At 43.1% G+C, this 26,455-nt stretch overlaps 2 protein-coding genes across 3 annotated transcripts in view; one reads left to right on the plus strand and one right to left on the minus strand.

The window, feature by feature from the left end:
* The window catches only part of TXLNG (taxilin gamma), a 92,142-nt gene that overhangs the window by 53,850 nt on the left and 11,837 nt on the right, over positions 1-26,455 (plus strand). The gene's annotated exons all lie outside the window — the stretch shown is intronic.
* On the minus strand, positions 1,937-26,194 carry RBBP7 (RB binding protein 7, chromatin remodeling factor). Of its 2 annotated transcripts, none has more exons than XM_030304727.2 (12): positions 25,872-26,194; positions 24,885-25,029; positions 19,225-19,370; positions 15,848-16,021; positions 14,722-14,837; positions 9,907-10,067; positions 9,020-9,146; positions 8,821-8,898; positions 8,132-8,208; positions 5,905-5,962; positions 3,341-3,451; positions 1,937-2,384 (listed from the first exon to the last, which is right to left on the minus strand). In XM_030304727.2, the coding sequence occupies exons 1-12, from the start codon at positions 25,885-25,887 to the stop codon at positions 2,316-2,318; spliced, it is 1,278 nt and encodes a 425-aa protein (XP_030160587.1). In that variant the 5' UTR covers positions 25,888-26,194; the 3' UTR covers positions 1,937-2,315. The 2 variants fall into 2 exon arrangements, with proteins under 2 accessions (XP_030160587.1, XP_030160588.1); XM_030304728.1 differs by having other exon boundaries at positions 15,848-15,994; positions 25,872-26,164.

Genomic DNA, 26,455 nt, shown 5'->3' on the forward strand with positions numbered 1-26,455 from the left:
TGCATATTTTCAAGGGCTTTATAAAGCAATGTGATTAACAGTACTTGGCCTGCTGCTTTTGGCTTACTATGTATTTGTAGCTAGATGCGATCACGGTATTTCAGGGAGGTAGATTCTGCTTGGGATGCACTAGGTGTCCTTTCAGAATCTTGCCTCCCCTTACCCTGTGAATCAAAACAAATGGGACCCTCTGAGATCTCCTCCCCACCCCCAAGCTGTCACTTCACCAGCTCAGTGTTGTGGCTTTGTAGCACGCCCTGTGTCCACCATATTCTAGAACACTGTAATGCTCTTAGGCTGGTCCAGAAAAGGTTTAAATGTCGAATTCACTTCAGTTGCATTTGTTGCACCATCCTGGGATCTTGCTGTGTATTATTTCTAGTGGCGGTAGACTCCAAGGAGTAGAGAATACTTGGATCATGGACCATTTCACCCTCAGACTTGTTAGGAGTACATTTCTTGGTCTTGAGACCAGTGTTTTTTTAGTTATGTATGCAACTGCCTTTATTACACCTGGTTATCACAATTCAATTCTCAGGTGTTGCAGAAAAATCTACCTCTTTCAGACTGTAGATGGAAATAACTGTGAAAAAAAAAAGATGCAGAGATCTTCTAGTTTGTGCTAAACACACTGCTTTATTTTTTACAGCCCACGTCTTTCATGAGGATACGAATTGTTCAGAGGCAGTCTTGTTTTGCTTTTCAAAGACATTTTGTAGAGATTTTTCACTAATGTGAATCTGATTTTATCTACTCGATTCTGTATAGATGAAGTAAATATGTATGATAAATTTAACGGCTTCTCTGTATTTTGTTCCCCATGTGTCTAACAATGTGTCTGAGGATTCCAAAGACAGCTGTAGATAGTTGGTTTCTTAGGCCTTGGGAGGGGTGGAGACTGGGTGGAAGCCTCACTTCGTGTGGCAGGCCTCCGTGTGTACCTTAGCTTTGACTCTAGAAAAATCCTAGAAGTTTAGCTGCTGTTGAGCCCTAAAAAAACAAAATGGTGCATTTCTCCAAGCCTTGACTGCTCCTAGAACATTCCAGGGTGTACCTATTTGAACAAGAGAATTAGGTGTAACAGGCAGAGAAGGAACTTTAATTTTTGACAGAGTCAGCATGAGTGGGAGAAGGGCAGAGAGAGAGGGAGACACAGAAGCCGAAGCAGGCTCTGAGCTGTCGGCTCAGAGCCCGACATGGGGCTTGAACCCACGAGCCGTGAGATCATGACCTGAGCCAAAGTCAGACGCTTAACCGACTGAGCCACCCAGGTGCCCCAGGAACTACCTAATTTATGAAGACGAGCAAAAAAGTACTTAAGCACATACAGATATAAGAGGGGCCAGCAAACAAGTCAGGTGTAGTAATTATTTTAGACTTAACGGGCCACAAAGTCTTTGTAAAAGTCCATTTGCGTCCTTTTAAACAACCTTGTAAAATTAAGCGTAGGGCGCTGGGTGGTCCAGTTGCTTAAGTGTCCGACTTCGGCTCGGGTCATGATCTCACGGTTGGTGGGTTTGACCCCATGTCGGGCTCTGTGCTGACAGCTTGGAACCTGGAGCCTGCTTCGGATTCTGCGTCTACCCCTCTCTCTCTCTAAAATAAACATTTAAGAAAAATGAGGTGTAAAAACCATTCCTAGCTGGCAAGTCTTACACAACAGGTTGGGGGGCAAACCTGGGTTTGTCCGCTTTGCTGACCCCTGCCGTGTAAGCAATCAAGCTTTTGTGGGGAGACGTGGAAGATCAGGGTAGTTCTGGGTTTACAAGTCTATCGACCACGAACACACCTACCTTCTCCCTACCTTTGCAGTAGGACATTGTCCACATACCCTGGAGAGAAAGTCAGTTCAAGGCACATACGTACCAGCTTTCTCACAAGACCGGACACACACATACATACTCTCCTACCCAGGTTCTAAAAGAATAAAACAGACTTTATTTTAAAACTTTATTTCTGCAAAGCCAATCAACAAGTGTTGGAGGGAAAAAGTGTAAAAGTTATTCTTGCATATCTGGGAACAGCAAGCACTTAGTTTGAGAAAACAAGGACTTAAAATAGTTGAATCAAAGGCAGTACCCTGCTACTTGCATTTTAAAACGGTGATGTTCTTTCTTAACATAACTTTCTTCCCTAAAAGCTACAATATGATACAGTACGCAATAGCTCACTTGAAAGTGCTAGAATCAGAAGGTAAAGAACGCCGTATGCCATCCCACTTACATGTCCTACTATACAATGCCTTTTTGGCGCTTGATAAACCAAGCATTCGTGTAGCATTACATTCAATAGAAACGTTTCTTGTACTTTGGGTTTTAAGATCCTTGCCCCTCCAGTTCCGATGTTGTGACATCTGACTCTTCGTCATTGTAAATATTTTCAGCCTGGAGAGGACAACCAAATAAAAGCATAGGTAAAAACGCCTCATCGTTTTTACAAAATTGTCTAAAACAGCATGAGATAATTCTGTCTACGCTTTAGGATTCGCCAATGGGTTTCAGTGTTGGAAATTTTTAGGTTAGAGGTTTTCCCCCCACACCTTAATGAGGACACACTGAGGTGGTGGTTTTTTTTTTTTTTTTTAAATTTTTTTTTTTCAACGTTTATTTATTTTTGGGACAGAGAGAGACAGAGCATGAACGGGGGAGGGGCAGAGAGAGAGGGAGACACAGAATCGGAAACAGGCTCCAGGCTCTGAGCCATCAGCCCAGAGCCCGACGCGGGGCTCGAACTCATGGACCGCGAGATCGTGACCTGGCTGAAGTCGGACGCTTAACCGACTGCGCCACCCAGGCGCCCCTGAGGTGGTGTTCTTATTCACCAGTGTGTAAATCGCACCGCCATACCTAGCTGTCCACGTACTGCTTATTCCTATCGTAACAAGTGTTTTCCAAAAGTATTTCAAGCATCATTTGGATGAAGCAGTAGCCCCGAAGTTAAGAGGTTTGGCTGGTTAACAGAGCCTTAGAAAGGTCAGGTACTTAGTACTCCTCACCAGAGAACTAACTCAGTACCCTGCAAATGCTGCCTATGATGACACAGCAGACACCAGACATCCAGCAGTGATGCCAAGAGCCCAGGTGAAGTGGGCAATGGTCGTGCAGAGCGACCAGATGCCGTGTCCACAGCTGTGGGGGGGGGGGCGGCGGGTACACACGGGTTTCTCCTGACCTGACAGGTACATAACTGAACTAAAAGACTGTTGTTAAAATGGACAAAAGTCTTTTAAGATTGTTTCCTTTCTGTATTTGGTGTGATATGCACAACTTATAATAGAAATACTTTGAGTAAATAGTTTCTTTCTCCTTTTCATTCAGGAAAAATAAACATTTTAGCTCACCATTTGCCATATCTGCATGATGTTATCCTCAGACACCGAGCAAATGACCCAAGGTTCATTGGGGTTCCAACTAAAATCTGATATCTTGGCGGTGTGTCCTCCATGAATAAACTGTTAACAAGAGTTGAAAAATAAAGCCTTTGTTTCGTATCTTAAGTTTCCAGAGCATCAGTCTTGCAACGGAGGTTTAGAGGGAGGGGTTTACAGGCTTAGTAAAATCCACCCTCCACTTATTTTGCAAATTTCCAAACCCTCAGAAAAGGTGACAGAACATAACAGTGAATGCCTGGACACCCTCCACCTACATTTCCCAAATACTAATGTTAACGTGTGTTTCCCTACACAGACACACCTGCTGACCCACCCCTAAATAATTCACCACACATCACCCAAAAGTAAGGGTATTTTCCTACACAACCGCACTGCCATTTCCATACCTAATACATTTAACGTTAATTCAGCCTCATTATCAAATGTATGTAGTTAGGTACCAATATTTAAGGCAATAAATTTCCATAATGTTCTATTATAGACATTCTTAAAACTGGCCCACCTGAGGAGTCTCCTGGTTCTTCTCTGTAGGGCCCCCCCAGGTGCCCCTTCTCCCCTTGCTAAAAGAAAGGCACACCTCCCAGCCACCCTCAATCTTTCCATGGCGCATCACTCAAGGTGGGGATTAAGAACCACCACCACCACCAACCTGGGCCGGGGGGGGGGGGGGGCTCTAAAAGCAAAGCCCCAGAAAAGCCAGGCAGAGAGCTTTGCTATGAAGTGAAGGGGGCAGAGGCTCACTTCCTACAAGACACAGCCTCATGAGAGAGTACTGGGCTTTCCTTACCTCAGAAGAATCAGAAGAAACCATTCTCACGAGGACAGTATGAATACACGATTTTGAACAAAGTCACAGTTCCTGACCAAGTCTGATTTGACTCGTTTGACAATTAGGTTACAAGCAAGGTAACTATTTTACCTAATAATTTTTTCAGTTTAAAAACAATAGGAAAAAAACAGCTTTTCAAAATCACGTTAAGGGGGACATAAGAGAAAGTATGTTCAGACCACAGGCTTGGAATACAGAAAGGAGTTCTCAAATCAAGATCCTGTTACACTAAAATTATAGTATCCAGTTTACCACAAGTAAATGTCCCTTGATTTCAGGCTCTCTTGTCAAAGGAGCAAAATCTAGTGATTTCCTCAAGAACTACAAAATTGTTCTAGAACCATAAGATACAGGGTATCCAAAAATAGCTGGAAATCTTGAAAACATACTAAGTGCACGAATCAGTCACAAAAGACGTTATATTCCATTTCTAGGAATTGTCCAGAACAGGCAAATCTAGAGACACAAAGTAGATCACTGGTTGCCAAGGGCTGAGGAAAGGAGCAGACCGGGAGCGGACAGAGTTCCTGTTTGAAAGGGAAATGATCTAAAACTGATTTGTGGCAATGGTTGTACGATTCTGTGAACATACTAAAAACCATTGAATTACACAGTTTAAATAGGTGAACTGTATCTCAATGAAGGTTTTACCAAAATTAAGTACAAACAGCTGGGCGAAAACATCTTGTAGCAACGACTCAGCTAGAAAATACTTTAAAACCACGAAGCCATGCATCCCAAGACAGACTTTAGATTAAGCCACTCAATACAGAATAAACCATTTAGGTGCTATCATCTGTCTAGGACGACAGTTTAAGAAATGCTATCCTTTAATCAGCAGGACACAGAACATGCTAGCACGTGAGAGTCTCCTTATACCCCTTTGCCACTTTCTGCCATTGCTGGTGGGCATGGGAACACATCGGACAAGGAGGAAGGGGATCTTGGACGTCCGTGCAACACGGAGGTTTAGCGAGCATCTTCTTTTAAAAGTGGTGGGCAAAGCACAAGTATACTAAAACTGAGTACTGGCCTAGGAACTAAAAACACGTTACAGAGGAATGAGTGACTATGTGCCAAGTAACTGGTGGAAACGAACGTGGATTCAGAGTGAGGACGGACCACTGTGAAGTCTGGCCATGCTTAGTAGGAAAGGGACTTAAAGGACGAAGACCGACAAGACAGACACACCACAGAAACCTCCCAAGGGCCAAGGAGATGTAAGTGATTCAACTAGGAGTAGGAGAGAGATGGTAGACCATGTTGGCACCAACAAGATCGAGAATGTCTTCATTTTCTGGGCAGGGACCTCAAAAACTCAGGTCACTAAAACATGTCTATATGGTTAGATAGTGGGAAGTATTGCTGAGTATCAATACCTACCCCCCACACCCCCAAAAAAACCCTCAGAAATATTACCGTCGGGAATCAGTGAGAAATTACACTATTTCCCAGGAACCCAACTGGTTCTTAGTGAAACATTCGTAAAAACCTACTGTGCTCTTTTTACTAGTTTCAATAAATGTCAAAACCCAATCACAATAACCTTTAAGACCTCCAATTTGAAATCATCTTCAAGAGCTAGCGCTTGAAGTTCTGACTTATTTTCCAGATACATGGATCAATAACAAATTGTCCGATCTGCACATAACATTTCATCTTGCATAACAAAGCCAAAATATACCAGGAGTTCTGGAGGCCCATCTTCTGCGTCTTCTGCTGATTGTTCTTCTCCAATTTTGCTATTAAGAAAGAATATAATGCTCTCGTTATTGGAATTCTTGTAATGGGAAGAATGTTTGCAAAACCAGCATCAGCCCACAAAACACATCTTAAAACACACGCTAGAAACAACTTCTATACCGTATCCATGACAGTTTCTCTACTAATTACTGGTGGAAGGATGGGATGCTTACTTCCTGTAAATGATTTAAGAGCTGTTCGTAACTGAAGACCCCACAATGAAATGGCTAGTAAAAGTTAATTTACAATTCAATATTCAAATAAATACAATTCATTATTCTTAACTGTGGTTGTTTACTGCATTGGATTTAAAAGGTGAAACAACACATCAGTCAAGGGAAGGCTGTTTTTTTTTTTTTCCTTCTCTTAAATTCCATTTGTAGAATTTGCCAGCAGGCCCAACAGTGAAATCTCTTTACACACCAAATATCAGCCCTGGTATCTAGCCCCAACGTGGACTTAGCTAGTAATAACTGCTGAAAAAGCAGCCGAAATACACAACCTTCCAAGTGATACTTTTTCTTCCCATTAAACTCAAACCAAACACATGGGACTGCTAGACAATTCTGTTTATCCTCCAGTCAGGAGTACCAATTGCTAACACTGACCTTTTTGTTTTGTTTTAAATGTTTGACAGAGAGAGAGAGAGAGAGAGAGAGAGAGAGAGAGAGAGAGAGAGAGAGAATATGAACATATGAACAGATAGGGAAGGGATAGAGACAGAGGAGAGAGAATCCCAAGCAGGCTCCATGCTGACAATGCAGAGCCCAATATGGGGCTCGATCTCACGACCCCAGAATCATGACCCGAGCTGAAATCAAGAGTCGGATGCTCAACCGACTGAGCCACCCAGGTGTCCCTAACGCTGACCATTTTAATCCATAATTTTATCTAATGTAATTTTAACAGTATGCAAGTCATGAAAGAATTTTAAGAAGAAATTTTATAATGCCTGCAAATTTATTACAGGCACCTATAGGGACAATTCAGCTGCATCACTCCATACAACCACTAGTTTTAAGTTTCTAATTTTACTACTAAAATTGTTTTCAAATAAAACTGAACATAGTCATATATCTGCTTTAAAGATCGTCTACATTTCCAAGATTCTATCATGGCCAGAGTTTGTTGCACATGAACACAGGACATCAGATGTTTAGAATACGAGCACTGTATTCCACAGTGTTTATGTCCTCTACACTGAAGGACCTGCCTGTCTCTGTAATTAAGGTGGCCTTAGTTTTAATAAACTAAAAACTCAGTCCACTTCAAAGCAATACATTTAAATGAAGGTAGAAAACCAGTTATCTTTTGGTAATTGAATGATTTAAACTTAGGATAATAACATCTTAGAAATATATATAACTGAACACCTTTAAATGGGTCTAAAGGTTCAGACAAAAAAAATAAAGGAATCTGAAATTCTTCGAATAGCTACTCAAAAATCAAGGGACTTTAAACACTGGGAGAAACTAGAGCCTGGGTGGCTCAGTTGAGAGTCCAACTCTTGATCTCGGCTCACGTCACGATCTCTGCGCTGACAGCACAGAGCCTGCTTGGGATTCTCTCTCCCCCGTCTCTCTGCCCCTCCCCCGCTCGCTCTTTATCTCTCTCAGAAGAACTTAAAATAAATACAATAAAATTGGAAGAAACTATAAAATACTGAGTCCCAGAAGAACATAAGCTCTCTCACAGCATGGGCTGCGCTTATCCTGTTCCCAAGTGTATCCCCAGCAGTTACACAGCCCACAGTGGGAGCTCAGCTCTTCCAAATGAACCAATGAAAGCACCGAAGAGCAAGTGGTAAAAACACTCGAGGAGTGCAGGCATCACGTGAGCTCCAGTGAGACGTGAACAGCTAGCATCCACACCCCCTTTCTACAGCAAGAGTGTCCACAATACAATTATCTGGATATTAAAACCACACACTCCCCCCAACTTCATGCCTGAATATCAACAGAAAAAAAACTGATCAATCTAGTTTGCAGTCCATTTGCTGATTCATTTCTATTTCACAGAAGAAAGACTCTTAAGGAAGGTACATGAAAGTTGCTTTAATATATTTGGCTTATTAAACCGGGGTTAGCAAACTACTTTCTAGTTTATTATTACATCATCTGCCAGATTAACATACTTCTGCAGTTTCTCGTCACCAGATTGTGAGTTACCTTAAATCCCACACGTTCAGGCGGCGATCAGTACCACTTGAAGCCAGAATAGTTTCGTTATGTGGAGACCAGTGGACCTAAGTAATACAGATTTGGAAGTGTAAAGAATCATCTGTTCCTACATTTGTGGATAGTTTCTAATCCTCGAGATTTTCCCATGTCCTGTTCTGCAATACTCTCTGTGGCCTGCGGCCCTCCTTCCTTGTCCTAGCCTTTCACGTGCTCTTAAATGGCCCATCTCCCTGGCCTGCCCCCCGAGAAGGACCACACTTCCCAATACAGGGGACCTCAGCTAGAAATCCCCATAAACTTATTCGGCCCCATAACCATCCCAGAATCTTGTAAACTTTTCAATGAAGTGCATCTTAAGCCTATCCAAATCTCCATTTGAAACCACATACAAGGTTTTGTTTTGTTTTGTTTCACTAGAGGACCCACCCACACTGGATACCTTAACTGAAGAATCCTTGGGTTTCAATTTTTAAACTGATCCTGTTTTGCAAGGTCTTTTCTACTTCTAACGTAATAATCTCACAGAGCTCCAAGGTACTTCCCACTAGTTAACCTAGAAGAGGAACTTAAAAATATATATACATACCATGTCTGCTATAAAAGCAAAAAAATTTTAAATAGCCCCCATCCAAAAGTTAGTAAAAACCTGACAGAGACACCAGAAAACTGTCACGTACCTGGAAAATTTCATCTTTATGAGATTCAAAGGTGTGGAGTTTTAATTTTAAATTACGCAGATCCCATAAAGCTACAGTCTGAAGAAAAAATAAATGAAAAGGAATTCATTTCTCCACTTCACAGAAGAATTTTAGAGTATCTGATTATAGAACAAGGCAACTGGGTCCATAAACACCAAATATACAAAAACTTAGAAACCTTATCCGCAGAGCCAGTTGCGAGAATGAACTCGCTGTAGGGATTGAACGACAGACAATTGACCTCGGCAGTGTGAGCGTCCACGAGGTGGCTCGGCTTGGAGGTGGTATTGGACCTGGTGTCCCATCTACAACACAAAGGTACGAGGCACACAGCACAAGAGGAAGCCACCCGACCCTCCCCAGCTTGTCACACGCTCACACTCGCGCTCACACTCGTTTCCAGGTCCACACTGCTCCACACCACCCTATCTCCGCTATGCTCGCCCCTTTAGAGACACCCCAACCACATACAGAGCTGCCATCGGACTTCCAGCCACTAAAGGACATATTCTAAACCTACGGAAAATAAACTAAGGCTATCATTCCTGGTTTCGTGTTGATTAGATTCCTGTCTTAATTACCAACTATTTCAAGCATACGCCAACTACTCTGTAGAGAATGATGTAATAATTTGATTCCTACAACCTAGCCTTGTCAAATTTTACTATCTGGCCATATTAGCCTCAGATATTAGTTTACGAGATAAAACACATGACAGGTGACTGAGCGCAGCCCTGTGGCTGTGACCTGATGCAATCATTCTTAGCGCTCATCTTCAAAGTCACCTTGACTCCCAATTTTGTTATTTACCACTACGCTACCAAGCACGTTTCTTCACATTTACACTTTTTTCAAATAAAAATTATGTTCATTCATATAGCACAGTAACTTCTATGCAAAAACAGCCATTATATGGCTTCTTGTATGTCAATTCTACCTCACTAAAGTTTTTAACGCCAGTATAGAGCTTAAAAAAAAAAAAATCAAACCACAGGCCACCAGAATCACTGATGGTCTCATACAGGACACCCATATACGAAGACCCCACTGAACCTTCCACCTTACATCATAAGTTTCTGATCATCAGCAACAGATCCAAATAATGACTCGTGTAGCAGATGCCAGGCCACATCCTCTACGACAGCTGAGTGGCCAGTAAAGATGGCTTTAGCGTCCACAATCTTGCCTTCCTTTGGTCCTGCATTTATATCCCACAGACAGACAGTCTAAAGGAAGGAAAAAACAAATAACCTTCGTTAAAAAATTATTTAACTATAGGCGCGTGGCTGGCTCCGTTGGAAGAACATGCGACTCTTGATCTCAGGGTCATGAGTTCGAGCCCCACGCTGGGTGTAGAGATTATTTAAATAAACTTTAAGAAAACTATTTACCTATATAAGAGGTAGAAATAAACACGAGGCAGAGGAAATGTAAATAAAAGTAAAGCTTCAGAAACAGAAGAGTGTATGGTTGTAGTATAGCTTCCATGATCTGAGATGCAGGGGCAAGGAAAGGAAATGGTAACAGGGACGGGGAAACCGAGCATGATGGCAGCAAGAGACAATCACATTCGAGTTTCCACCTAGATACAGTCAAGTATCTAAAAGGCAAGTGTCTAAAATTCATCTAGATTACACAATGCAACACTGAGAGCCCAACATTCCATATCTACTGAACAGAAATTCACATCCTAAAAATTCAAGCAAGGTTGGGAGACTGGGAATTAAAACTAAAACATGCCTCTTAAAAAAGCAAAGAGGCTAAGTCTCACTTCACAGCAGAAACCACTATAGCACATTAGAAAGTGAGACAGGTGGATAGCCCAGAAACCCCAACTAGGCTACTTTGAGGGGCCAAACCTTAGGGCCTGCAGACAGATCCCCACAGTGTACTCCTCAAAATATCAGCAGAACCCAAGGAGAGGCCACAGGCCTCAAAGATCACAGATCAGCAGGCTCTGGGAGTGGAGTCTTCTATTGACAACCATCACAAAGAGGAAAGACATACTGTTTATGAAAAAAACATTGTAAGCTATATAGGGCAATGATTATCATCCAAACAATTTAAGACAAAGGTAAGTCCACTAAGGTATATTTGCAGTAATACCACTGACACTGGTATGGGATTCATCTTTTTTTTTTAGTTTTTTTTTTTTTTAACGTTTATTTATTTTTGAGACAGAGAGAGACAGAGCATGAACGGGGGAGGGTCAGAGAGAGGGAGACACAGAATCAGAAACAGGCTCCAGGCACTGAGCTGTCAGCACAGAGCCCGACGCGGGGCTTGAACTCACAGACCGCGAGATCATGACCTGAACCAAAGTCGGCCACTTAACTGACTGAGCCACCCAGGCGCGCCATGGGATTCATCTCTTTTAAAATCACTTTCGAGGAGGCGCCTGGGTGGCTCAGTCGGTTAAGCATCTGACTTCGACTCAGGTCATGATCTCACAATTTGTGGGTTCCAGCCCCGCATGAGGCTCTGTGCTGACAGCGCAGAGCCGGGAGACTGCTTCAGATTCTGTGTCTCAGTCTGTCTCTGCTCCTCCCCCGCTTGCGTGGTCTCCCTCAAAAAAATGAATGTTAAAAAAAAAATTAAACATTAAAAAAAGTTAAAAAAAATCACTTTCTTATCTGAGTTTCAGCAACAAAGCTATTTCCCAGTAGCAGCTATTTACCCATGAACAAAAAAGTAGTTTTACATAACACACACACCTTAGCCTTTGTTGATACGTACACACTCAGATGCAAAATTTACAAGCACTGAAGAGAAAGGAACATGCAGAGCTCTTGCCATCCTCCCCTGCTCACTTCAGAAGGATCCTGGGAAGATTAGCAAGATGCCTGGCACATGCAGAGCCCTTGGGAAATGTCAGCTTTTATTATGACTAGCAACTCCCAGCCTAGTGTCTTCAAAAGGCACTAGTAATTAAGTTACTGAGTATAACCCATCCTCCCTGTTTTGGAGACTCTATCACACCCACTTTGAGGGAAGGGGAGGAAAGCCTCCCTTTGGAGAACTAAGGGAGACCTTGCTTCCCAGCCTCCCTTGTGACTGGGACATGATGTCGGCTCCAGCAGTCTGACAAGGATTTTGAACTGTGACCATCAACAGGGAAATCTGTTGTCAGGACTGCAAGCGTGGGGAAGAGGGAGTGGAATATAACATCTACCAGCCTGATCTCTGAGTTGTGGATCTGACCTCTCCTCTCCGTTCTGGACCATTTTCTAGCCATTACAGCAATTCTGTGAGCTACCCTGCCCAATGTCCTTCTGATAAATTCCTCTTCTGTCTGCCATCAGCCAGAGTTGGTTTCAATTGCCTGCAGCTAAAGAATCTTGACTGGGCCAATTATCTGCCTTAAATATTTAGAAAAACATCAACAGAAATTGTGACCAGTAGAAACATAAAGAAGGTCTGTGATGTGACAGGTCCTGTTCTAGGCAGGAGGATATACTAAGGAAGAAGGCAAAGAACCTGTGGCCAAGTTATAAAAGATTTCAAAAGCTCCAGAAGTCTACTCTCAACTCTGGGGGCAGTCATAGCAAACACATTTTGCTTACAGTATGGGTTCCATGAAGGAATGTATGGAGCTGCAGGTGGCAAGAATGCTACAAACACTGGGGGCGCCTGGGTGGCTCAGTCGGTTAAGCCACCGACTTCGGCTCAGATCATGATCTCGCGGTCCGTGAGTTCGAGCCCCATGTCGGGCTCTGTGCTGACAGCTCAGAGGCTGAAGCCTGCTTCAGATTCTGTGTTTCCTTCTCTCTCTGCCCCTCTGCCTCTCATGTGCTCTGTCTCTCTCAAAAATAAACATTTAAAAAAAATTTAAAAAAAGAATGCTACAAACACTGATCTACAATAATAACAGGATCACTTTGCATTTGTGTGGTACCTTTAAGATACTTGTATGAAGGATGCCAAGACAACTCAATAGGTAAATATTAGTCTCCTCAACAAACAGTGCCAGAAAAACAGGATAATCACATGCAGAAAAGGAACATGAACCCCTACCCCACACACAAAACTAAACTCAAAATGGATAAAGGACCCACCTATACGCAAGATCTAAAAGTATGCAATTCTTAGAAGAAAACATAGATGTAAATCTCTGTGATGTTGGATTATATGTAATGGTTTCTTAGGATACCAAAAGCACAAGTAACAAAAATAAAAACTAAACTGGACTCAAAATTATTTCTGTGCTTTGGAGGACATCACCAAAAAAGTGAAAAGACAAGCCACAGAGTGGGAGAAAATCTTTTCAAATCTCACCTGATAAAGGACTGGTATCCAGAATAAAAACAATTCTGACAACTCACTAAAAGAAAAAACCCGAAATTTAAGGGGCACGGGGTGACTCAGCTGAGCGTCCAATTTCAGCTCAGGTCATGATCTCACATTCTGTGGGTTTGAGCCCCGCGTCAGGCTCTGCACTGACAGCTGGAGCCTGCTTCAGATTCTGGGTCTCCTCCTCTCTCTCCCTGCCCCTACCCTGCTTGTGCTCTCTAATAAAAAAAACAAAACGAAACAAAACAAAACCACAAAATTTAAAATTTGACAAGGAATCTGAATACAATACTTTTCCAAAGAAGATCTATAAACAGCCAATAAAAACATAAAAAGATACTCAAAATCATTAGCCATCAGAGAAATATAAATCAAAACCACAAGGAGATACCACTTCACACCAACAAGGATGGCTCTAAGAAAAAAGAGACAATAACAAGTGCTGAGGAAGATGTGAAGAAACTGGAACCCTGGGGTACACACTGCTGGTAGGAATGTGAAGTGATGCAGCTGCCGTGGGAAAGCCTGGCAGTTTTTCAAAAAGTTAAACACAGAATTACCATATGACCCAGTATTTCCACCCCTAGGTAATGAAAACCTACATCCACACAAAAACTTGTACAAAAATGTTCACAGCCAACATCATTCAAAATAGCCCCAAAGCAAAGCAAAACAAACAAACAAACAAACAAAAAAAACAAAGCCCAAAGTAGAAACAACCCAAATGTCCATCAACCGATGAACTGGTTGTTCAGCCATGAAAAGGAGTGACGTACTGACCTATACTTCAACATGGATCAACCTTGAAAAACTTATGCTAAAAAAAAGAAACCAGACAGGAAAAAAAGCACATATTCCATTTATATGAATTACCAAGAATAGACAACTCTAGGGGTGCCTGGGTGGCTCATTCAGTTAAGTGTCTGACTTCGGCTCAAGGTCATGATCTCGAGGTTTGGGAGTTCGAGCCCTGCCCTCCATCAGGCTCTGTGCTGACAGCTTGGAGCCTGAAGCCTGCTTTGGATTCTGTGTCTCCCTCTCTCTCTCTGCCTCTCCCCTGTTCACGCTCTCTCTCAAAAATAAATACACATTTAAAAAATTATAAAAATGAAAAAATAGACAACTCTATAGAGAAAGTAAATTAGTGGTTGGCAGGAGCTGGGGAAGTGGGGAGTGACTACTTAATGGGTCAAGAGTTTCTTTTTGTGACATTCGATGAAAATGTTTGAGTTAGTAGTGAAGATTGCACAGCTTTGTGAATATACGACAACCCAGTGAAATGTACTCTTAAATAAAAAAGCTTTTTCAATGTAATTTCTATTTGTCAGGTCTCACACTTCATTGTTTCCATTAGATATACTTTTAAATAATGGGACACCTTTTGCCCACCTTCCTTCTAGTCTAAGGCTGCTTCAAAAGAGCTCTGTGGAATCCCAAGGCTCCACCAGGGCGATATGATAACCATTGCTCTAAATCCTGTAAAAATGTTATCACAATAATCAGCAGCACTATCTTAGAACACCTCCTGCAGTGCAGAACTCTCCCTGACAGTCTTTAAGGACAGGAGATTGGGAAGAGTAAGTTTCTCACATGGTCGTCTGATGCACTCAGGAGATGTCCACTCAAATTAGAATTCCAGGAAAGACCATAGCCTTCCTTTTGGTGGCCTCTTAACCGAAGATCGGGATTACATTCTCCACTTGGGTCTAAAGAGAAAAAGAAACACATTAACTACTAAGTGATTTTCTGTTTATCAGAACTAGTAAAAGCGATTTTCATTCCTCACTGAATGAGCCGTAACGTTCATTATAATGCCTGGAAAACACCACATATGAATGACGACTTAGGACTTGGTCTGACCCCTAGCCACCCTGAAAAGCTGTTCTGTGCTTCATTGCAAATACTCAATGCAAACCAAGACTCATGACCATAAAATGACTAGTTCCTTTGCAAAACCTAGCACTAGCTCCGACACAAACCCCTGAAAACTACAGCTGTTCCCTCAAATGTGAGCGGCAGCAACCCTCCCATGGATCAAACTGTTTACAACTTTCTTGTGAGGAAAGAGTTAACACGGCAGGTCTGGTTGCTCAGCCCTTGCACGTACCCAGGGTAGCCCGCAACCATGACTGACCCTTAGCCACCCCCTAGGAATGTGACCCTCACAAAAATCGTCATCACTGACATGAGGTTGTGTACGCCCAGGGCAGTGAGGCATGCGGTAGCAGCTTGTCAAGACTTGCAGGATTGTTTGGCGATTCATGATGTACCTGGCTTCACTGCTAGGGTCCCGAGTTTCCCTCAGCATGGCAGGTCAGAGCAGGATGTGCCTATGTGACTAGACCTCTATAAAAAACGCCAGATCCAGAGACTCAAACAGGATTCCCTGAGCAGAGACATTTATCACATGCCCCTGTGGTCTGCTGCTAGAGAAAAAGCACGTTCCGTATGGCCCTGGTGGGGAAGGACTCAGAAGCCTGCGCCTGACCTCTCTGGACTCTGCCTGATATGTATCTTTTCTTCCTGCTTTTTGCTCTGTATCTTCTGCGGTGATAAACCCTAGCCAGGAGCATAACCTGCCGGGAGGTCCTTCTGTTCAATCAACTGAATTTTGAGGACGGTTAATAGACTCCCAAAATGTTTAAACCTTTAAAAACCATAGAGTACACTAGTTTCAAAAATGTTGGAGCAATGGCCTGATTTCATTACTACATACCTGGCTTAGCAGGGTGCTTTGTATAGTCAAAAACCAGCACATCAGAAGATGGTGTTTTTGTAGCAATGATGTGAGGATTCTGCGGCATGTAACGAGCACGGTTTACTTCTCCTTCATGGTTAATTTTAATTTCACATTCAATTTTTCCTGTTACAGAACCAAAGCCACCAAATTCTAATGTGAGAAGAAAGAAATAAACATACACTTACGATTAAAATTCACCAGTCATTTACTTTAATACACCCAACAAATTTTAACAGAATACAACATAACCAGAGAACCCAAAAATAGGGGTTCAGTTGCCACTTGAAATTAATTTATTCTCAAAGCCCATTTGGAATGGAAAATGATAACACTATTTTCTGCAAGTTAAGTTTCACCTTGGATTTAGAATAATTAAAAACTGGCCTCTTTCAGTTGTGAAGAGGATGTAATTATTCCTAAAATCAGAAATCCATACTAGCTAACCCCCAACTCAACTCTAAGACACAAATATGCTGGCTCCACCAGCACACCTAATTCAACTGCTAGTGGAGTGCCAAAGCTAAAACGAGGGGGCTAACCTATCTGGCGTGTGCATAAGACTATAGTGTTGAGTAGTTATTAAAAAGGCCTTGGAAAAGTAACAAAGTCACATAAAAAGTAGAAGAACCTCTGAGAAAGCAGCAAGATGATAGCAGAAAGAATACAAGTAGAGAACATCTAAGCAGATAAGGACAAATGAGAACATTTTCTTTTTTGTGCCCATAGATTAAAAACCTGAATAGTTGCTGACACTTAAAACGTTGGGAGGCTCATTATAACTGTATCATTTCTTCCTGACCTATATTGCTACTTCTTTGTCCATTCCTTTTTTGTTCACCCTGTGTCTCGGGTTAGGGAATCACAACTCAAATGCCTAATGGAGCCAGGGAGGTAACAAGTAAAACAGACTGGCCAGGGCCTGGAGGAAACAAACCGAAAGCAGCAAACCATTTCTCAGTTTCAGCCAGCTCTTGCTATATGGGAATGCTTAATGAACACTGGCTCCCATGGTTTAGTATCGGTGTTCAGCCATTCTTCTCCGTGGCAAACAGAGCTTACTACTCCGTGTGGCTGAAAATCATCTCTCATTCCCCACAGCTACTCCCACACAACCATATACAATCACCTCTTTCCCTCTCAGCACTTCCCTTTCCATCATGTCAATGGGAGAAATGTTCCCTAGCAAAGACCACCCCTCCTGATCCTGACACTGCTCCAAACCTGCCCCAACTTTGATTTTCAACCCACCACCCAACCCCCCTCCCTTTATGGACTCTAACAGCTCTAACACTTCTATATAAAGACACTCAAGTCCCCCAATTCCTTTACTTATTACAACCTGAACAGCTCTCCTCTTTAAAAAAAAAAAAAAATGGATTTCTAGGTAAGATTTACTTCGAACACAAGGGCTTTGTTTTCTCAAACTCAAAAATTTGAAAAAAAACCCCACTATTGTAATAATAGTATCCATTACAAAATACTGTAACTGAAAACAGAAAGAGGTATTAACTGAATTACTTCAGTCACTTGTTAGAATATACTGAACAAGTGACTTCAGTAACTTCATATATCCATAGGTTATGCAGAGGGACTAATTCTTAAGCCAAGGGTCCAATAAACACATACTTCAGGATTAAAAGCCACTAAAAATTTCTGATTATAACAATATTTACAGAAATAACGCATAAAGTTGTAGGGAAACGGACTGTGAATTATGGGAGTGGCAAATGGAGTAAATCATTTTGGAAGATAGTTTTCTACTATTTTAAGTGGACAGTGAATACACCATACGACTCAGCAATTCCACTCCACTAGATAAATCTTCCCACATGTGTATAAGGAGACATGGCAAGGATGTTCACCGAAGCACCATTTGTAAATGCAAAATACCACATACACGTAATCCAACTGCCCCCAGTTGAACAATGAATGAAGTAAGGTTTAATCACAGTGGAACATCAAACAGCAGTTCAAAGGAGACAGGCATCTACATGGTACACACACACATTATCGCATAAAACAAGCTGTAAAAAACCCTTGATATTTACTACTGTATGAGTAATAACAGTTAAAAATGGCACACTGATTTTCAGGACACAGTGATAAAGTCTTCAAGGAAAGCAGGTCAGGAAAGGGGTATGGGGTGGCAAGACTTTAGCTATAAAATATTTTATTTTCAATAAGAAAAAAATTAAAGCAAATTCCTTAAAATGTCAAGATGAAACCTTTTAGGGCTGTGCAGAAAGCACTAACCCAGCAGGTCTGGCTGCTGAGCCCTCGCCGCTCTGAGGGACACTGGGACCATGAATGACCCCTGGCCGAGTCCTGGGAACACAGACCTCAGAATGTTCTTTCCGTTACTGATGGACTGATGGTTCTGTGGTGTACACCTGGAGCAACAGACCATGCTGTACCAGTTTGTCAGGGTCGCTATGCACAAACATCAAGATTGACGATATGCACCTGGTTTCATTACTGGGGTCCTGAGTTTCAGCTGTCTTAACTGGCTGCCAGCAGGATGTGCCTGTGAACCGCCCCCCACCCCAGCCTCACATCCAGACACTCAAATGGGTTTCTCTGGGCAGGGGAGAGAGATTCCGCACATGTCCCTGTCGTCTGCTGCCAGAGAGAAAGTACATCGTGTGCGGTCCTGGACGAGACTTGTGCCAGACCTCCCTAGACTCCCTGATGCGTATCTTTTTCCTGTTGCTTCTCCTCTGTATTCTTTACTGTAACAAATTTTAGCCATGAGTATAATTTGCTATGGAGTATTGTGAGTCCCTCTAGCACAATGACCAAACTTGGGTGATGGTGGGAATACCAAATCAAGGGAATATAGGTTTGACAGGGTAAAAAAGGAAGTCAATAGCTTCCATAGAAAAACCACTGTAAACTGTTTGGTATGTATGCCTGCTTTTTCCTATGCACACGCAACACATATTATTCCTTTTACCAAAATTGGTACTATAATCACACAGAAGTTACTCGATTTATCTTGGACATCTTTCCATACAAGAGCATATAGACTTGCCTCATTCTTTGTGAGTCTGTGTAAAATTTCATATTTACCTCATTCTTAACAATTGCTGCACGGTATTTCAAACATACCATAATGTGTTTAACCAATTTCCTATGAACTAACATCTGGGTTGCTAAATTGATCCTAATTTTTCCATCTTACAAATAATGTTATATCATGAAATCTTTGTGCACATGTGAGCAAGTAGTTCTATGCGATAAAGTCCTAAAAGTTAAACTGCTGAGCCAAAAGAGATTAGTAGAAAACTGTAATAACATATAACTAGAAAAAGGCACACTCCCTCAGACACCAATAGAATATATGGTATACCTACCACCCTTTTCACTGTCACAGTGGGAAGCATCAAACTGTGCATCATCGTTCGGAATATGGACTCGAGCAACCACAAGATGATTCTGCTCATCAGATGTGTGAGTCCCCAGCACTAGCCAATGAAGGGCATAATCCTTTCCTTCCGGTCTGTTTAGGAAAGAAAATAAGTCACACTAATCCTACAGGAAACCAGTTACTAACAAATGCAATCCATTACCAATCTCCATACCCATAATCATGACTTCTCACTTAAAAAATATCTTCCAACTTAGTACATTAGATATTCCTAATTTTCCAGTAAGAGACAAGATAGAATGTTAAGTTTAAGCATCGAGTCCAAAAAACTGGGTTTAAATCCTGAATCAAACTAAAATTAGCTATATGCAATTCCTTAAATCACAACTTCCTGTGGACCTCAGTGTCTTCACCTAAAAAACAGGTTATGAGGGCAAATGGCATGATGAGAAAACGCTTTATTGACGTTCACGGTGCTTAATGTTGGAGGGCCAAGATGTACGGCTCTGGGCCCCAACACTAGACAAGTTAGGCTATTTATGTTTGTTCCTAAATTTTAGTTGTTGAAAGGATTTAGTGGTTTTTAAAAGAGGTGTGAGGGTTGCTTCTATGAATGTAATTTAGTAATAACTTAAAAAATACAAGGCGAGGGGCACCCGGGTGGCTCAGTTAGGTGTCCGACTTCAGCTCAGGTCATTATCTCAGTTTGAGTTGGAGCCCCATGTCTGTCCCTGCGCTGACAGCTCAGAGCCTGGAGCCTACTTTGGATTCTGTGCCTCTCTGCCCCTCCCCCGCTCACACTGTCTCTCTCTCTCTCTTTCTCTCTCTCTCTCTCAAAAATAAACATTAAAAAAAATTTTTTTAATTTTAAAATGGTGAGATTTTACTAAGATTTGGCTTAAAATAAAAAAGAACAATAAGTACATATACAACTCCAAAACCAGAACAAAGCAACCATGGTTAAGCAATAACAGGTTGTTTGAAAAAAGACAGGAGTCTTAGTTGATGTATGTTCAGTGCCCAAGAACAGCATATGGCTATCAAAAAAGATAGTTCCATCTTAGGTGAACTTACATGGGGAGGGAGAGGCAATGCATGGGAGCACTCACCCACTTAAGTTTAAATGAAAAAAAAACATACCTAGAAAATAGACTCAAAGCAACTGTACTTTAGGAGGACTTAGACAAAACGAAATCTGTTCTGTACAGGGAATACTAATTCAAAACAAAAGGGAACTTCAACATATCTCAGTAGAACCATTTGAAAAGAAATGGAAATGCTTGGGAGAAAGGAGGCACCACAGAGCAATGTTAAGGCTGACATAAAAGGAAGTCACTTTTCATAGGGTTAAACAGAAATAACAGGTTCTAAGGAGCACGGTCCCAACATGGAATGGAGGACCTGAAAAATTCCTCGACTCTAAATTCAATTTGGGTTTTCCCTAACACTATAACCATATAAGGATTTTTCTTTTTCCCTGTAAATCCTTTCATCTCCATCATTAAAATACAAACCTATTTTCCTGAACCAATCAATATTACAAGGTTTCCCTCCAATGCTGGAGGCACCTAAAGCCACAGAAGCACTAATGTTAAAAGACCTTGTCCTTCTGCAGCGCCAGCATCTTTTGATCACTTTGACTTCACTGCTAAGAAATTTCTCTAACAATAACAGATTGTCACAAGGTTATTATTCTCAGGAGCACTGTCTTAGCGGCAAAAGACTGACAACAACCTAAATATCCATCAATAAGGCACTGGTGACATAAATTATAGTATATCCATAAATGGCATTCTGTGGAGGCCTTAAAACAAGAGAGTGTATTGGGGAGCCTGGGTGGTCAGTTAGGTGTCAGACTCTTGATTTTGGCTCAGGTCATGATCTCCCGGGTTTGTGGGTTCAAGCCCCTCGTTCGGTTCCTCGTGCTGTCAATGCGGAGCCTGCTTGGGATTCTCTCTACCCCCCACAGGCTCTCACTCCCTGTCTCAAAAATAAACAAACTTAAAAAACCCACCAAAACCCAAGAGTATATTTAAGCATGCTGATAGGAAAAAGTCTCCCATGTAAACCACCAATTGAAAAGTCAAGTGAATAACTTGCTACATAAAAAAAGATGGAGGGGAGGGGCACCTGGGTGGCTCAGTTGGTTAAGCGTCCAACTTCAGCTCAGGTCATCTCACAGTCTGCGAGTTCGGGCTCTGTGCTGACAGCTCAGAGCCTGGAGCCTGCTTCAGATTCTGTGTCTCCCCCTCTCTCTCTGCCCCTCCCCTGCTCATGCTCTGTCTCTGTGTCTCAAAAATAAATAAAAACATTTTTTTTAATTTATAAAAAAGATAGAGGGGAGATATGTGTAATGTATTTTATTCTGGCAGGAAGAGTTAAAAAAAAAAATGACGGTCTCTGCTCTGGGTAATGAGACCAAGAGAATAGGGGACATGGAAAGGGGATTTATTTTTTTTTTACTCTATGCACTTTGTACCATCTGAATTTGAATGATTACAAAGCGTTTTAGGTAAAGACTTAAGTTAGTCTCAATATGTTTAGGAAATTATCTAATAAAAGATATGGGTTAGAGGTGCCTGGGTGGCTCAGTCGGTTAAGTGTCCGACTTCAGCTCAGGGCATGATCTCGCGGTTCTTGAGTTCAAGGCCTGCGTCAGGCTCTGTGCTAACAGCTTGGAGCCTGGAGCCTGCTTCAGATTCTGTGTCTCCCCCTCTGTCTCAAAATAAGTAAATATTTAAAAAAAACTAAAAAGAATAAAAGATACAGAATAAAATTATTTTCTTTTATTAAAAATTTTTTAATGTTTTTATTTACTTTTGAGACAGAAAGAGACAGAGCATGAGCAGAGGAGGGGCAAAGGGAGAGGGAGACACATAATCTGAAGCAGGCTCCAGGCTCTGAGCTGTCAGCACAGAGCCCGACGCGGGGTTCAAACCCACAGACTGAGATCATGACCTGAGCTGAAGTCGGACGCCCGACCAACTGAGCCACCCAGGCGCCCCTAAAATTATTTCTTAAAAATACCTAAATGAAAATTTTTACAAGGCAAATCCACTATGTGGACAACTAACGAACTCAGTTTAAGGACAATAGCTTAGAAAGTACAAGTAGTTACTGGGAAGTATGTAGGTAGAAGGCAGGCCTTATGAGGTTGACCAGAGTCTAGTTCCTCAAAGACCCAGGCAGTAAGAGCAGCCAATATTTCCACTGTTCCATATAGTAACAAAACATAGTCACATTCCCTTATACCCAAACAGAATCCTGCAAAGCACCACATAGCTATCCTCAACATCCAAGAATGTAGGCAGGCTGGCTGGCATTTTCTTGCATTCCCAGAGCCACTGCACACCCCACAACCAGACCCCACTTCTTTGTAATGCAAAGAATACCATGGAATACATAATTTAAGGTATTTTCTGTTCTGTTCCTAAGTGTTCATATGCAAGCAGTATCTGGGAGGATGCCTAGCTGGCTTAGTCAGTGGGACATCCAACTCTCGATCTTGGAGTTGTAAGTTCGAGCCTCACATTGGGTGTAGAGATTACTTAAAAATCTTGGGGCACCTGGGTGGCTCAGTTCGTTAAGCGTCTGACTCTTGATTTTGGCTCAGATCGTGATCTCACAGCTGGTGGGAGGGAGCTCCACATCAGGCTCTGTGCTGAAGTCCCAGAGCCTGCTTGATATTCTCTCTCTGCCCCTCCCCCCAAACTATATTATAAAAAAACCCAAGAAAATAAAAATCTTAAAAAAAAAGCAGTATCTGGGCTAAGAACATAGAGATCATTTTTAAAATTGCTACACAAAACATATCACAGATAATATTTTTAAAAGACTCGAGTAAGCAGTTTGCACTGAAATCCAAATGGAGAAAGTTACTACACTCTAATAAATTATTTCTCAACAATGGGGTGGGAAAATCAGCATCAGTCACCACTTACTGTGTACTTACTCTGTGCCAGCACTTTAACAGTGCCTAATCTCATTTAATGCCCTCAAATACAGGCAGTCAGAACCTAGAGCACCTCCATTTACACATCAGACGACTTGGGAATGGATATTGACCAACTTGCCCTAATTTGGGTACTGAGAAGTAGGGGGCAGGATTCAAACTCAGGTCTCTAACCTTACAGTCTCACCCACCCCCGCTGTTTTCTACTGTTCAGGTAGGTCAGAAAGATCCAAGAGAATACAAGTTAAGCTGTTAAAGTTTTTAATTTACTTAACAGAAATACACAGAGTCAAATGTACATGGTACTCTAAAGGAGAACCTGAATACCTTCAGGTATTTGATGCTCAAAAGTGTTATGTCAATGCTTAGAAGTCTCCATTATTTATTTCTTGGCTACTCTTCCCACATCTGTATATTTACACTGCAATTTTTGGGAACCCCAATGGAAGCCCCTACCTGTATGTAGGACAATGTTTGCATATGGGAGTCTGACCTTTATTTTATCTTATAAGATTAACTGGGTCTTGAAGTGCCTCAGTGGCTCAGTCGGTGGAGTGTCAGACTCTTGATTTCGGCTCGGCTCATGGTCTAACAGTTTCATGGGCTCCAGCCCTGCACTGGGCTCTGTGCTGATGGTGTGGAGCCTGCTTTGGAGTTTTCTCTCTCTGCCCCTCCCCCACTCATGTTTTCTTCCCCCCCCTCAAAATAAACTTAAAAAAATTAAATACAATTAACTTGCTCGTATTTTCATAACTTGTCACAAAATCCCCTTCATAGACTAGTGTCGTCAATCCTCATTAAGTCATATACTCACATTACCTAAATTGAATAGTTTTAAAGTTCATGGCCAAATTCCTACTAGAAAAAGTGCAAGCATATGAGAAAGGTAGTCTAGTACAGGAGTTACCTCAACTCTGGGGCACCCAGATTGGGCTCAGAATCCCACTTCACCACTTACCAGTTGTGTGATCTTGGGGATGTTACTTAGCTCTATCCCAGTTTCCACCACAGTACAAGGAGGATAAAATCACAGTACTGTTGAGTATTAAACCAAATTAGCAGGACACAAAACTCTTCACATGGACCATACCCTATTCTAAATGTTCAATAATGACAGCACTTATTACCAGAGAAATTTAAGAAACAGCCGAAAAGAACACTCTTATGAAGACCAACAACAACCTCAAAGTGTTTTCCACGCTATTAGCCAATAACCTCTTTTCTTCAGTGAACTGTTGCTAAATTCTTTTCCCCTTTGTCCATTAAAATCTATTCATATTGGGGGCTGATTACATGAGTGTGCTCGCTTTGTAAAAATCCATCAAGCCGTATGCTTACGATTTGTGCACTTTTCCTGTAAATATTCTATTTTTCAATAAAGTTTTAAAGAAATCCATTAGTCTAGGGCCCCCCAAAATGCTGCTCTGTATTGAAACCCAAGAAACATCAAATATGTTAGGTGTTTTCTACAAATATCATTAAACGCACACATTCTTTACCCCCTTTTACACCCACGCTTACATGTCAGAAATCATCCCACAAATCACTTAAGTTTTGAGAATAAAAACCACCTGCCAGTTCATCCAAGGGCTAAATTGATTACACGCTCACGTTCTATGTGTAAAATGCTGAAACTTGGAAATTCAGGACAATAGCTAAATTTACGCAAAGTAAAAGTTGCCAGAAACCCTTACTTAGTCACTTCAGGAAGCCACTGAACGGTAAGACTCGGCCACTGAAGAGCATGGGTCATAACCAGGTCATACAGAAACGGCGTATTCTTCTTCCAGATTTTATATTCTTCATTGATGACACGCTCCTCCACAGTATCTTCAAACACTGAAATTTGGAGAAAGCCCATACAATTAAGCGGCTGAGAGAAATCGAAGTCAGAATCTGTACACAGATACTGGAGGTCACCTCGAGATGGCCACACCTAACCTACTCTTTAGCTTTACATCTAATTTGGACGCAAACTAACTGCTCTTCCAGAACGCGGAGAAAATATTTATTAACACCAGGAAGCTTATTTTTTGCACCTAGAAGTCAATACCGCTTGTGTGTACAGAATTGAGTAATTACACGGACAACGATTCTGTTTTGCCAGTTACAGCTGTTCGCACCTGTTCTAAGATGACGACTCGTACGTACAGGGGCTCCACGACCCACCCGGGGAGCCGAATCCACGTGTAGCAGAAACCCCTCGGCCCGCTCCCTCCATCCCCCACCAGGAGCGGCCTCCGCTCCCACGAAGCCCGCGTCAGCAGCCATAGGCCGGCGTGTTCCAGAATCCCCCGGACAAGGGCCGCGACCCTGAAGCGATCGACGCGCGCGCGTGGAAGGAGCTGCCGTGCCCGCTTTCCGGCGGTGGAGGCCGCCTCCGCCCGAGAGCCAAGGGCGCCGGAGGGAGCGCCGCCGCCGGAGGGGGGAGGGGAGTTGGGGGGGCGGGGGAGGGAAGGGGGCCCAACCCGCGGCCCCGCGCCCGGCTCCGGAAGTGCTCAGAGCCCTCCGCGCCGCGGTCCCGTCCAGCGTAGGCCCCTCGAGGCGCGCGCCTAGCCTCGCGCCCGGCCCCGCCCCCTGCTCCTCACGCCAATTCGCGCCTTTCGCCGGCGCGTGCCGCGGCCTCGCGCGCCCGCCGCCCCCCGCGGTCCCGGCGCGCGCCGCCCCGCAGGGCCTCTTACTCTCTTTACTCGCCATCTTGCGTCGGGTCGTTCGCCCCTCGCCGCCGCCTCGGACTCCCCTCGCTAGCCAACAGCAGCCCAACCACAGGCGTTCCTGCCTCGCCCAGGCGCGTCCACTTCTAGCTCTCGAAGCGCGAGCTCCGTCTTACAGCCTGGGTGCTCCCCAGACGCTGCGTCCTTCTCTCCTGCCTCCTCCCCGCTCGCGGGTACCGAGGTCTGAGGCGCTCTTCTCTCTCTCTCCAAACTTGGAACGAGACTTTTCAACCCGCGCCTCCCAGCCCGCCCAGGCAGCTGAGCGCAGGCGCATCCGCCCTGGGAAAAGTGAGAGACGGTGGAGAGGCGGGCCTGGGAGCCAACGGCTCCATGGTTTTGACCAATGAGGTGCGGCAGGCGGGTTCACGCGGCGTTTGGAGGCGGGCTTCTGGGGGTGGGCGGGGCGTTCCGCGGCAGGAAGTTGGCGAAGCGCAGGCGCGAGGACTCGCCCAGCGCTCCCAGGGCCCGGCGCGGGGGCGGATGGGGGCGCGCGGGGGTGGGGCGGATGGGGGCGCGGCGTGCGAGCGGCGCGGGGGCTGCGAGCCCCGAGG

The sequence above is a fragment of the Lynx canadensis genome, chromosome X, assembly GCF_007474595.2.
Source record: "Lynx canadensis isolate LIC74 chromosome X, mLynCan4.pri.v2, whole genome shotgun sequence".
Lineage (NCBI taxonomy): Eukaryota > Metazoa > Chordata > Mammalia > Carnivora > Felidae > Lynx > Lynx canadensis.

Coding starts and splice junctions, on each gene's coding strand:
- RBBP7 (XM_030304727.2), bottom strand. Junction 10,068..14,721: donor TGAGTGCATCAGACGACCAT/GTGAGAAACTTA, acceptor TCCTTCCTTTAG/ACTGTCTGTCTGTGGGATAT. Junction 5,963..8,131: donor CTGAACGTGTGGGATTTAAG/GTAACTCACAAT, acceptor CTTTCTTAATAG/CAAAATTGGAGAAGAACAAT.